The 14,562-nt window shown below is 40.6% G+C and overlaps 1 protein-coding gene across 1 annotated transcript in view; it reads right to left on the reverse strand.

Annotated features, from left to right (window-relative positions):
* Positions 1 to 11,886: 11,886 nt before the first annotated feature.
* The window catches only part of POP1 (processing of precursor 1, ribonuclease P/MRP subunit (S. cerevisiae)), a 21,921-nt gene continuing 19,245 nt past the window's right edge, over positions 11,887 to 14,562 (reverse strand). The window contains 3 exon segments of the mRNA XM_009079822.1: positions 11,887 to 12,559; positions 13,352 to 13,693; positions 14,515 to 14,562. The exon segment at positions 14,515 to 14,562 is cut by the window's right edge and continues 22 nt beyond it. Of these exon segments, the coding sequence (XP_009078070.1) occupies positions 11,902 to 12,559; positions 13,352 to 13,693; positions 14,515 to 14,562 (1,048 nt within the window). The 3' untranslated portion in view covers positions 11,887 to 11,901.

Genomic DNA, 14,562 nt, shown 5'->3' on the forward strand with positions numbered 1-14,562 from the left:
ACCCTCACAGTAAAAACCTTTTTCCTAATATCTAGCCTAAATTTCCCCTCCAATTTGAACCCACTACCCCTTTTCCTATCATTGCAGTTCCTAACAAAGAGTCCCTCTCTGACTCCCCTGTAGCCCCTTCAGAATACTGAAAAGCTACTATGAGGTCTCCATAAAACTTTCTCTTCTCCAAGCTGAATTTGGCTTGGCTGTGACCCTGCTACTGCAGTCTGGAGGGTGCTGTGGTGGCACTTCATGTGGCTGTCAGAACAAGATGCTCCTACATTAAAAAGAAATTAAATCCAGTGCTGTTGTATTGCTAATAAATAAACAGTTTTCACTAGCTTCTTCTCTGAAGTTAAACAGTATTGTTAAATTCATTGACTATAATTAACAATAAAATGCAAATCCTGAAGTCTTCTCTACTTACAGTGGTCTTGCTTTTCTGTCCTTTTTGAGGAGCACTTAGGAAAGATACTCTTTTCCCTTTGTCTGTAGGGGAGCAATAAAATTAGTCATCTGAAAAATACTGGCATTAGCTCTGATAAAGAATAATGCAGAAATATGTCAAAGAAAAAAAAGGAACTTAAATTTTTGTTAGTGTCTAAGATAACTGAATTCCTCTAAATGAGTAGCACATTTATTATGAATGTCAAAATGTCCAAAGATAGCTTTCATTAAGTCTCTTAAAAAGTCAACCATCAACACCCACATGGTTCAGAGTCTGTACAGCAAAACCAATAATAAAACCAGGTGTAATAATTGCCACTCTTCTCTCTCCCAATCACTTTCTGTCTTTAAGAGTACTTGCACGTGTGTATGTCTCTGTGTGTAAAACGGCATAAACCTAGCAAAGAGCATGACTTGCTTGTCTCTGCATTGATCACTCTGCATTGCTGACTGCAAAATATATAATTCTGAAAAATGAAGAATTCTTGCTTCGCCCATATCATTCCCCTAGAGGAAGAACTTTCTTTTTCTTGCCTAAATCATCACTTGAAACATTTTAGGATTAAAACATGACTAAAACTAAACATTTTCATTTGGAGCAAGCATGTTCCAGCAGGTTTGGGTGGTCAGCTGCGATCATTTGGCTTCTATGAAGTTATTTGCAAAGAAAAAAAAAGGATCGTTATAAGTGATTTCAGTTTTATTCAAAGATTGCTTTCTTGATAATGTTATACAATAAACCCCTAAAAGCTGTTTTATAGGCCAGCTCCACAAGACAAACAGTGAACAAATTGGCCTGGGCAAGGAAAGCTTTCCTAAGATAATTAAAACCAACTTGTGCCGGCACTGTGAGAAAGAAGACAGCTTTCAAAATGTTTATCTTCAAGCTAAAATACAAGTCCCAAGTTTGAGTTTGAAAAGCAACTGAAAAATTGTTGACTGTGGTGAGGAGCTGATGCACAGTGGGGGTAGGTGGGCCAGGCTCTGAGCACCAGGCAGGTGGGACCGGGGCCAGCGGGTCAGCTGGGATGGCACATTCCCCTGTCTCAGAGGCACATCCCCCACCAGCTGTCTCACAGTCCCTCCTCACATGAGGCTTCCTACTAACCTGCCCCAGCACCTTTAGCCTCTCAGCTTGTTTGTCCCTGTTGGTCCCTTCATCCTTTGGCACCTGCGGATGATCGTGCCGCACAGCTCCTCTGCCTCTCCTGCACCTCCTGTGGAGCACCCTGGGATATCCAAAATACCCCTTTCCTTTAACCAACATATCCTTCTCCTGTTGCTTGTCTTCATGTAAGTTATTTAGGCAATGGCTTATATGAAAACCTAGGGTGAGAACAGAAACCAACATAGTGAAAAAGCTTTGGTTGTAACCTCACTCTGAGTCTGCAATGTTAAGAAACTGCTGCCTCCCTGTTCCAGATTTCCTGGCATCGTGGCTGCCTGCAGCTCGGCGGTTTTGTTTGTTTTGGAACATATCCTTCACCAGAAGAAAGGAAGCAAAGTGCAGCCATTACTGCATGAGTGGGAAGTGAAGAATAATCCCCTTCTCCTCATTGTAAAAATACACTCAAATCATTTTCCCTGCCTTCCTCAACCATCCACACAGGACTTCAAAGCAAGAGGCAATACCAGGCAGTGACATTTGCTATGGAAATATGGTTATGGAATGCAACAAAGAGCTGGGTCCCAGAGGAAATTTTTGTTGCTTACTGGATAGTTACAAGGATTTGGAAATCACCTAAGGAGCTTGTGGGGTAGGGTGTTACTGTCTCAGTCACTCCTTAAACGTGTACCTGATGGATTTCTGTGCAGCAAACTGCCCTGTGCAGGACTGCCATCCCCAGAAATAAACAATCTCAGCAGGCCAAGGGTCTGGAGAGAAGATCGAACTCCACACCCAGGATGAACTTTTGCAATCACAAAATTGTATAGTAGTGGTCTCCCCTATAAGACTCATTTGGCCTTCTGCTGACTGCGGATGGGAGATTCACCAAAGTTTGTGGGACATCTCCTGGTCACTGTGTAAGTTCTTCTCCTGTGCCACCTGCAAGGACTGTTGGGCTACAAAAAATGCAGTGTGCTCTGAAAATGCAAGCAAGTTGGACATCTAACTAGAGAACATGGTCACAGTTTTGAAGATCCATTTCTCTGAGAATTAGGGAACAATAGAGCCCAATAAACAGGACAAGCATACAGTAAATACTGGCCATCTCCAGAGAGACCTGCACAGAAAAGCGACATCTTCGGACAGGGATCATCTCTTATTTGCGTCTCTTACTTTCTTTTGGCTAAGAGTGGAATCTCTACTTTGTAAATACCTGATATATCCTCAGTGCATTTTGCTTTATTGTGATAGGAGGTGGCACAGAAGCACAGAAGACAGAATCTCTTTAGGGCCTCTGAGACATCACATCAGCTGTATCAGGAATAGCACATAACATCGAAGGAGGAGTGATTAAAACACCATACTTGCAAGAAACATTGTTAAGAAAAAGTTTCAGACCTGGTGGGAAGAGTTTCTGAGAGTGAAAACCATGTGTTGCTTATCCTCCAATCCTGAAGGACTACCAAACTTCTGAAAGACCTACAACATCAGATAACACCAGTGATGCATCCAGCTCATTATCCCATCTCCAGCCACAACCAGGAGGTGCTATAGCAGAGGGCAGGACACCTGTATCCAGTAACTTCAGCCAGTGAAAGTGGTGACGGTCTCCTTATCAAGAGTCAAGGATCTTAGAAACACATTCTTCTAGGATGAATGCAGTGTTGCCTCACTGAAAAGAAAAAGGTGGGAGGATGTGCTCCAAATGGTAAGGGTTAAACAGAAGGGCAATGTCTGCATAGTTTTTACTGCTGGCAAGTTAATATTTCATGAAAACCATATTTAAGCCTGAACACACTGGACACACAAGTAACCTTCACGCATCTGAAGTTAAGAGGCTACCTTGTTTGCTGCATGGTTAGTAGCTAAGGCTTAGGCTGACTCATTACAGTTACAGCAGCTCTGCAGCCCTTCCTTGTGGAAAGAGCAAAACACTAATATGAAGTATGTTACAGGTCTGTAGCAATACAGGAAAGGGCTAAAATGAATGGTGGCAAATAGTGGGGGAAAGGTCATGAGAAAAAAAAAATGAGGGAAGTAAATTGTATGAGCAGAAAAACAGGGCATGACCCTACCATTTGGCAAAGTTACAGAAATGTTAACCTTTGGAAATACTATTAGTTCATTGCTGTTGGAAAGTTGGCTAGAAAGGCAACACTCAGGACTGACTCAATTCTAGGGTTTCTGCTGTGCTAAGCACAGTAACACATGAACACACCTCCCTCCCCTCTCAGAGGAATGCTCGTAAGGAGCAGCCACTAAATGCTGTGTTATTCCTAATATTTTGCTACCCTAGGCAACCAACCATCAACTCCACTTGGCATGACACAGCCTGCAAGAACTAGATAGTCTAGAATTAATTTGCTACTCCAGTTGAGTTTGATTTTATGATCTTAACACTTGTCATTTTGGGAAGGAACAAAACATTCACTGTTCCCAGGGTTTGTAATGCTACTGGGAAGCCATAAATTTTAATTCAGTGCTTTATTTCCCTAGTGAAGAGATGTTGTTCATATGTGCTGTCACAGTTGGGGGTTCCTCTTTTTTCTTTCCTTTTGGTTGCTTGTCCCTTCATTAAGTTGAAACACACTCAGAAATGCAACAGCTTTTGTTTCTGTTGATGATGGATGTTATAGTGAGAGTTTTGGTCTGGTTTCCTTGGACCAGGAAATGTTTGGCATGATTTTTTTTCTGCTGGATGAGCTGGCACTCCTGGCTCCTTCTCCAAGTTCTGCCAATCACTACTTTTTTCCCTTCAGCTTTAATTTAAAGTGTCAGGATATAGAGATTGATGGTTTTATTCTTTAGAGGCAAGGAATCAATTCAGAGTATATGCTGGTGCCCAAAAGAGACTTAGGGAAGAGAAGCACTCTGACAGTTTATCCAAGTGTATTTCAGGACCTGAAAGTTGAAACAGAAAATTTATTAAAAGTATTTGTTGTTTTGTGGTGGTTTGTTTTTTTTTACATTTGTATTTTAATTTGTTGGAAAAACCATACTCCATAGAGTTTTCTGCAAGATACATTGCATCATATCTAAGAAAAAGTACCCAGATGTCTAGAGGCTCAGGAAAAAATATCTGCTTTTCATTCTTCTCCCTTATATTTTTCACTTGAAAAGGTTTTACCATGGCAAAAAATGAAGGTACATACAGGAGAATGCCCAGTTAACAGAAAGACGCCTACTACAATCTGTGAAAGAAGATAGGTGTTATCCTCAAGGAAAGAAATTTTAATGATAGCAAAGTTCAAAGGAGAATCTTTTAAGGGTTTTCTACAATTTTATGTTATGGGATAAAAGTATATCCTGTCTGTGAGGTCAGCAACCCTATTTAGCTCCTGTTTGAGAAGGAGACTCAAACTTCTGTCAGGAGATTGGCTGAAGCTTTTAATATTTTTCAATACTCAGTGGTCTTAGCATTTTGAGGACTGAAGAGGAGGAAACAGATAATACAACTTGTATTATCTTCTCCAAGTCTAAGTCCCCATAGGGTAATTTATGTCCTTGAAAATGTGCAAATTAATTTTACAACTGGATCTGGGTAAGAATCAATTTTTAATGGTCATCAATTTAATGACCTTGCAGATAGAAGAAGTGACCTCTCATACTGCTTAATAGACTCTGAAATCCAGCTGACGTGTGGAACTCACTGTTTTCAATGGTGAAAGGGAAGTTACTGTGTTTGGTGAGGTTTTTTTGTTCCCATCCCTGAAGACCACATGAAACCTGGCTATTGTCCTGGGACTTCAAGTTACTGTCTTTGTAGTCCCTGAAGTTAACTTAATAGCCTGGGATCTTGACTGTAGAAAACATTTAGAGAAAAATTAATTTATGCTATATTTCCTGCATATTCTTCATAGCTGCTTGGCCAGACTAACAGCATCCCTCTTTGTACTGTGGGACAGTAATCTTGCAGCTTTTGATGGTCTTTTTCAGAAGGAAACCTGAATAAAAAAAACACACAGTGTTTCAAACTGAAGGCCAAGGTTTACTCAGACTAGGATCAAAGTGAAATTTAAAACACAGATACAGCATAGATATAGGCTTTCCCCTCTTCTGTGGTCTTTATGGCACTTCTACAGGAAAGCTGTCATGAGATAAACCATTCCACACCAAATGGCAAGGACACTGAGTACAAACTCATGGGGGAAGTCAGGTTGGATGGGGCTTTGAGTAACCTGGTCTAGTGGAAGGTGTCCCTGCCCATGGCAGGGGGCTTGGAACTGGATGATCTTTAAGGTCCCTTCCAACCCAAACCATTCTATGATTATGATTTTGAAGTTGTGTCATGCCTCTTCTGCTTCTCAGGCAATCAAAGAAAATTATTTGCTGCAAAAGATGCAGAGATTTAAATATAAGTTCATTAGAAAGCTTTGTACCTTGTGTGTCACGTGTGTTTGGCCATGTGCAAGCACTTGCACAGCAGCAACATCTTGTAACATTGGTGAGCTCCAGCTTTACACCAGTGTGTTGTACAAAAAAGGGGTTGATTGCATATGATGTGAGAAATAAGCCTTCAGGCAGGGAATTGCTGTTTTCTGGATATTTCTGGGTTTGTTGGACAATCCAAAAAGGAGTAAAGCTAGTCTTCTGCATGTCTACTAACCTAAAAAAAGGAAAGTTGTGGGGGCTTTATGTTTAAAAAATTTATTTATTTATTTTTGGCACATGTACCCAGGTGCAAGTATTAGGATGTCTGAGCTATTTGTTAGACTCACTACCCCTCCAGCATCAAAGGACTCCAGAGCTTCGCCATCAGCACGGGAAGGAGTCGCTTCCACAGCTCAGCTTCTGACTGAACGTGCTGTCATATTGTTCCAGGAGCAATGTCTACTGAGGCTGTTTTCTCAGGTTCCAGTGCCTGTCCCAGCTGGTTGCTGCTGGCTGCACACAAAGCCCCAGAAACCTCCTGTGTCCCAGCATCAAGTTTGGGGAGACTTCAGGGGCCACAGAAATCTGTAGTTTTGGGGCTGCCGTTTTACAACTTGTGCCACTGTATGCTACCTATAGGCATAAAAGTAAGTTCTTAAAGACATTAACAGAAACTACAGCTAATTTTTTGTATTTTAAAGAATTTATTCTAGTGAATACATATCATGAATGCCTCAAAATACAGTACCTCAGTGAAAGTCTTAAAAAGACTAATGGAAATTAGAATTAATTAATTCTCTTTTAAGACTTTCCTTGGACTATGATGCATTAATGTTTATTTTCATCTGCTTCTCTTTGGAAAAAACCCCAACAAGTTAGGTTACAGTTCTCAGCCAATTTCATACATTTTCATGCCTTCATTTGGAACCTCCTTCATATATTTGCCAACTAATTTAAATGAATTATTTCATTGCAAAAATATTCAAAAAAAATCTGGATGCAATTGATTCCTGTAAGACATTTTGTCTGACAGGAAAATAAATTATCTACCATTAACCCTTTAATCCCTTCTGGTCTGTTATCAAAACTACTTCCACATGAATTTAAGAAAAAATTATTAAAAATCACTGTGTTAAGCAACTGCCCATCTGAAAAGTGTATTTTTAATAGCAGATTTACAATTTGTTCTTCTGTGCACGTATTCCAGATTTTTTGGAGTGCTAAGGAACAGTAACAGACTTTGACGTGTGTGATGCCTCTTTTTCACCCAACTGGCTTTGCCCATGGGTGAAGCAGCCTTGGATGACACCTGGTACAACCCAGGGAAGATTTTTCAGAAGAGCATGTGTGGTATTTATAATTAATTACAACTGTAGACACACAGGATTCATCACTAGAGCCACAGTTAAAACAACAGAGATGTCTCAGGTGGGGAGGAGGAGGTGGCTTATTCCTGAGGTGGCATTTAAACACAGTTTTGAGTGATAAAGCTCCAAATAACTTGGGTTTTGTCTGTCCAAGTTTGTTTTAATTTCAGCCTTTTGCTAAAATACAATAATAATAATAAAAAAGTCTTTGATATTACCCAATATGAAAAAAAGAACAAATCCAGAAATTCAGAGGAACAATGAGAGTGAGCCCTGACAGGCACATGGGTTTGCAGATGCTTGAGCTCTCCCATCCATCACAACCATCATATTATTTTTAAAAGAAAACATTTTCTGGACTAAGAAACAGGATGCTGAGGGAAGGACTGAGCTGAAACAGCTTTCTCATCCCGGCTATTTTTTTGATCTTGAGATGAAATGAAATATTGAATTGCACCATCCTTTCTAGAAATTACAGCAAATCCTCTCATATTTGGATCATGAAATTTGAGTCACTCTCTTCCTTCATAGTGCTTTTGCATTCTCTGCTTTACTTTTGCTGTGTCCTGGATATCTTTTTGATTCTGTTTCTTAAGAACTGGGCTTAGCTGTGCAAGGCTGTCAGAATAGCAGCACTGCTGTAAGCCCAGGATGAGAAGACAGCTAAAATGTGTCAAGCAAGCTGATGCTGGTACATGTTAGGCACATCTTGGAGTGTCTAAAAAAGTAATAATGTAAAAAAAATTACCATTCTGTGCAGGCATTTTTCCTACAATAGAACAAACTATTTCTTTTAGAAGAGACCCAGTGCAATAAATTAAAGCTGTTTTGTCCATTTTGTTCATCACTCCACCTATTTTGCAAACTACCTTGAACTCATTAATTTTATTTTGTCCTGAACAAGCTGGCTCTGACTTTCAAAGCTGCCACAAAATGGTTTCAGCCCATCTCCTCTGTCCTTTCTGAGTTCTCATTATTCAGTACAAGTTTACTTGCTCTTGCAGGGATTTGATGAGACCAGTGTTCACAAAGAATTCTAGTACAGCCGAGCTGAATTTGCAAGAGGTAAACTGTGGGTGCTGTTGTATTGCTGCCCTCTGGAAAGAGCACTTAGAAGCATGAGATTTTGGGTGGAGGTTTTGTGTGCGTGTTGTATTAGCGGAAAATAGAACAATGCTATTGCTTTTCTCAGTGCTTCAGAAACCTGCCTTTGGTAGTTTACTCCCCCAAGCTCTCTTCCTACTACCTACCTCTTATGGACATGTGAATAGATCAGGTTTGACATATGTGGCTCTTCCAGATTTAGAGCACTGAAAGAAAACTGTCGTGCTGCATTTGACAACTCTGTCTGTATGTGCCATGGTCCCCCAAGGCATCTACCTCCACTGAGCAGTCTGTCGCCCTGTCAAGTATTTTCCCAGATTTGTTTCAACAGCCCCAACTGCCTTTCTGCCAGGTAACTTCTTCTGTTACTTACAGGCTGTTAAACAGATTGCCCTGATCATCTTTATAGCAAACATACAACAATCTGGCCACAGTCCCACCTCACCTCATTCCACAAAGTAATCACCACCCTCCTCTGCAACCTCATTTTCTGGATTTGCAATGGTAAAGAATGCCTATCTTAGAGACTCTCAGCTTGGCAGGTCCATTAGTTACCATGCCTCTCAACACAGCAGGCAACAACCATGTAAGTCATGGTTCAGACCAGGAAAAGACCCTTCACCAGGTGAGTCAACGCAGCACTTAAGACAGCTGCTCAGGAGCCGAAGAAAGAACTACAGGAGCAGTGCATTACCATTCAAGCTCTTCACATTGCTACAGAGAATGCCAAAGTTGCTTTCTGTGCTTCATTTCAGCTTCCAAAAACTCTTGCCAAGCACGGAACAAGAGCTAAGGGTTTGTGCTGGCATCCATTTTGAGAAAGTTATCTGGAGAACAGCATGGGAGCCAGCGAACTTGTGAGAGCTGCTCTCACTGAGCGAGAGCTTCCTAGGTTCCCAAAAATGCTCATGTATCACAGCCCACGGGAGCTGATCCAGATGCTCCGGGGTAGTTAACCAACGGGCAGCAACTGCAGCAAGAACAGATGTGTGCTGCAAACTACACCTGATTCGACACGATGAACACAGACATACTGCACAGCTGATGCACAGATAACACAGGTTTAATTATCCACAGTTTGATTATCCGGCGTTGACATGGTTTTTATGACTAAGTCACCCTTGAGACGCTCAGAATCTGGAAATTGCAACCACAGATAAAAATTTCCTTGCAGCTACATAAAGTCACGGTACTTTTCTAACAAACGTTGGCTGAGAGTTTTGAGCATTTTTAACTTATCGGGTTTGCAGTGCATTTTACAAGGAGTGAAGTCTTAATGCATAAATCATTGACTTAAAGGAAAACAACTGTGTAACAATATTACAAGTTATACAGAACAGGATGCTCTTGGACTCCGGTTTCTGTTCATTGGCTCTCCAGAGACAAGGATCATAAATCAAAAATAGAGAATGGAAATCAAAGAAAAGTAACAGGAAGTGTCAAAATGAAAACCTGGCAGAAATTACCAATAGGAGGAAAAGGAAAAAAGACTCCAGATGTCTTTTTAAAAAATAAAAACCTGGGAAAGATTCAGTGAACAAAAGATCTACAAGCAGAAAAGAAAAAATGATAGCTTGGGTGGGGGGCTTCTCCTCTTTCTCACATACAAGCCAGGTCTAGTGAGGCAAGAAAATATGTATCTACTAAGAAGACGAAGGAGGTGTCTGGGGGGAAAAGCCATATAAACATCACCTCCTCTCCTTTCTTCCCATGAAGCACAGCTCTGGAAACTATGATCCTAGAAGTATTTCAATCAGGCTTACAATTCAAAAGATTCATTAAATCCAGGATTATTACCACGAGAGAACTTGATCAGAGCAGCCAGGCTGTAACGTTTAAGAGGCTCCTTATTCACACATACCTACAGACTGCAGCACTCAGTCACACGGCCAGGAGCGTGTGAATCCCAGCTCTGCCAGCACCAAGGTTTTTCCTCTGGGGCCATCTGCCGGCTTTGCTGCAGATGTGTCTCAGGACCTTTCTGGGATGATGATTGCTTTATCAGGTGCATCAAAGGTGAGCAGGGCTGGAGCCATCCAGCATGATTTCTCACGGATCTGCAGTCCAAGCTGTGCTGGAGGCTGCATCTTTCTGTCTCTCATGCCACCATAACTCCCACTGGTGGCACATTCTGCAATCTATCTTCTGAGCACTTCAAGAAAAAAAACCACCAAAAAAACTCCAAAAATCCAGCCCCACTTCCAATACTTCCCTTGCAATTGGAGATCTTCTCCCCCCTTTCCCATGTGTGTGCCATATTAAATCCAAAAACGGTCCTAAATTTTAATAATCCTGGGAGTAGGGCACACTAAATCCTTCCTCCAACAACTCCAGCCAACATTAATCTATTCAGTTAAGACTTTTCCAAACAAAACTGTGAGAGAGGGAATTAATTTGCAGACTGATATTTAGAAAGACAAAGTCATTAACTGATCCATATTTAATTTCTCTAAGAATCAAGCTTAGTCAGTAGACTCCTGACTCAAGAATAGATTACATTTTTATTTGCACATGATCATTTCAGGGTAAATTTACCAACTGGCATATATTTGTATCATGCTGCTATACAGTGTATTATTGACTAAACTACAGTGTAAACTTGTTTTCAAGCCGCTTAACTCAAGAATGACTAGACGCTTAAGGCTATCATTAAAATGCCCAACAAAACACCAAAACCAACCAACCTACCCACACTGCCCCAGTCAAATCAAACACCTTTTTCCCTTCAACCCTCAGCACAGTTTACAGGTTTTATGACCAAACAATATTCATAAACTGTACCATAACATGAAGAAACCTTCAATCCTAGCACATTCCATACAAAAATAAACTCTTATTTTGAGGAACAAAAATATCCCCTATTATTAACAGAAAACGTATGCTCACCCACCACCAGCCCATTTGCATCTGAAAGGCTTGTTACCTGCCAGACGAGAGACATTTAAATTAAAAAAGCTCCAGTTGCTGTAATTCATAATTTTATAGCTGGACTCTATTTTATTTGCATTTCATTTAAGCATTCAGCTTTCTGTACTAGGCTCCTCTACTCTGCTGTGTTCCACTGTGGCCACATGTACTCTGATACAAGGAATCAGGAAAGCCACTTGCTATAGATACTGGATCAGACTGCATGCAGTTACATGTGAAAGTGCACTGTACAGTTACAGTCTATCTGACCAAAAATACTTATAAAATGAAAACGATGATTTGCTGTGTATTGTTATAGCATCCACTGCTCTGAGGAGAAAAATGAACAATACACTTCTTTAGAGATAAAGTTATGCTAACAACCTGTTAGAAATCCTTACCAATGCAGACATGAAAAGTAATACTAGGTCTGTTTATGCATTAGTTATTTTCTTGAATAATGCTAAAAAGGTTTCTAACTATTTCATAATCTTAGAGATGTTTGGGCTCAGAACAATCTCAAATTTGAGACGTATCAGAAAGGCCACAGAACACAAACCAGACACTCTTTGGTAATTTTGGCATTCTACTGCACTGCAATGATACTTAAACCTCAATAGTAAGTCTTGCAAATCTGTACTGTAAAGATGCTGGGGTCCTTAGCAAAACGAGCCCTTTTTTATCTGCTGGCTGGTTGTGTAACATATAAATTAACCCTGTCACGCTAACAAAACCCAGTGCTTCTCCACAGCCTGCAGCCAAAGAAAAATCCCCGCGAGTGACATATCCCAAGACAGTCCTGGAGCAGTGGGAAGTAACATCTGGGAGAGCATCTGACCAAAGACCAAGAACGAGATCTTCGTGGTCCTCAGTTGTTTCTTTATCTGGAACATTTGGAGGGTCACCTTCTACAGCCTTCATGTTATCCTTTTTCTTCTTCTTCTCCTCTTTTTGTTTCCGTACCTTGTCCTTGAATATGTCACGATGTTTGGGTTCTTGAGGACCACAGAAAAGTTTGTCTTTGCTTAGATGCAGCAAGTCATCTTCTGTTGGGATGCAAATCATGGCATGTAATTCTGGGTTCCCCTTTCTCAAGAGCGACAAGTTGACCCAGACGAGAGCCCTTGGATAGCTCGTCAAGATTGGCAAAAAAACATCTTCGGTCATTTCCTTCTGTCCCAGTCGAGAAATGAGGCGGATTCGCCGATCTTTTCCAGCAGTGGGATAGCACCAGGCTGATAGCTGCATGAGCAGTTTCTCACTCCTATTAAAAAATTTCAAAAACAAACATCCCGGGGAGTTATTAACAAGCAGTACAACAGAAATCCAGCACCCCACAGATTTGCAAAAGCACAATTTAGAATAGCCTTGGGGCTATTCTATTTCCAAGCTGGTATTTGTATCACTCTTAGCACAAAAAGAACATGGGTGAGTGGAATTCATGTGTTTTCTTCAGAAGGAAGGGGACAGTACTTGTGAAAAACCCCAGAACTTGTTAAATCACAATCACTCTAAAACCTTCAGAGACATTAATGCAGTCCAGAACTGCCAGTGTTTTCTTCCCCTGGTAACTACACAAAAAATGAAAGACCTGCTTTCAGACATTTTCCAAACACTGTTGCTGCCCTCATGCGTTGCATTGAAATGCAGAGGATTCTCTAGTTTCTTTAGAGACCTCATTAAGGAGTGCAAGAACCACCTGTGGCGATGTATTAGAGAGGAAGAGAATGCAAAATGATTTTCACAGCAACAGTTTAAAAATCACAAACATGAGCCTCTAAAAGGTCCATCCATGTGGAAGCAGCCAGAGTATGCCAACTCTAAAAACAGTTAACTCCAGAGTACAAAATTTAAGATAATTTAAGGAATTTACTTCATCTAGTCACCAAGTTTGCTGGGGAAAAACAGGACTTCCACTCAACAGTAACAATCCATGACACAACTATTGAATCTCACTGTATTTGGATCAAATAATTCAACAGTCAAGGCTAACCTCTTCCTTTCCCCAATTCAATAATTCCTAATAAAGAAATAACACGTGTATCATTAGACATACCTGAGAACAATAAAGTCACTTGTTTTAGTTTCACCTCTCTCACTGAAGTCTTGGGTCCTTGTAACATCTTCTGTCCTTAGGGCACCTTCAGAACTTGTTATTTCCATGGTCTCCTCTACCTCACCAGTCTCAGGGGAAGCTTCTCTGACCCCTTCTGCTTTGGGGTCACAAAAGCTATGCCCTTCAGTTGTGCAGTGCTCAGGGTGTGGGGAAGAAGGACATACAAATCCTCCTGAAGCTTTCATTCTTCCTTCCCAGTTCTTTGCCAGCTGCCCCCAAGGACAGATGAAAGGAGACAGAGTGCCCAGCTTGACATAATTTGCCCTTTTTGCAGGTGGACGTCTGAATGATAAATCAAGTAAGAAGGTAAGAATATTTGTTTCCTGGGCCCTTATTCAGTCCTTAGCACTTCAAAAGGCTGTCTGCTTTGTCCTGCTAGTCTTGTAATGTTTTCCGTTTTCAAAATCAAGTATTTAGAACAGAAAGTTAACTGTGCATTCCCTTTGTAATCTCATTGAAAAGAATTTTAAAGTTACAATCTAGACAACACTGCTGTATTTCTGACTACCATACCCTTTCAGCCATGCTGGAAATGTCTATATGCTGTGACTGACACTACCACCTTTTCCTCTCAACTTCTCCTACTCATCCCTCCTAGCCAGAGGGAGAACCAACACCAGCTGGTGCAGAGAACACTTCCAGCTACTCCATAGTCATGGTTAAGAGCTCTGTGTTTGTTGTAGTGAAACCGAAGGCAAACTTCAGAATACCTGACATTTAAAAAGTAGACACTGTAATATACCTCTTAATCCATGTTATTCTTTAACACTTGGTACATACTTCAATATTCTGCCTTTGCATTCTCCTACCTCCTCTCTCATTTGCTGCTTAGAGATCTTGAAATACCTTTGTTTATTTTATTGTTATGCAGCTTTGTTCAGCTCTATAACTTAGTATGTCTCTGGGAATAGAAGGGTTTAATATATATGCCCTGTTTAGCAGAGTTAAATATATGTAGGATATATACAGTACTAAGATTTAAAACATTAGTGAAAGATCTCAAAGTCCAAGTCTAAATGAACACAACAACAGATAATTAGGGAATATTTTTACGCAGTATTCATTTCTGTCATTCCTGCAATCAATGTTTAAGTTAATATTACCGTTTGAATTTTTCAAGAAGGCTGGTTTCCAGTTCTTTGGCAAACTGC

Source organism: Acanthisitta chloris, unplaced genomic scaffold, assembly GCF_000695815.1.
Source record: "Acanthisitta chloris isolate BGI_N310 unplaced genomic scaffold, ASM69581v1 scaffold18468, whole genome shotgun sequence".
NCBI lineage: Eukaryota > Metazoa > Chordata > Aves > Passeriformes > Acanthisittidae > Acanthisitta > Acanthisitta chloris.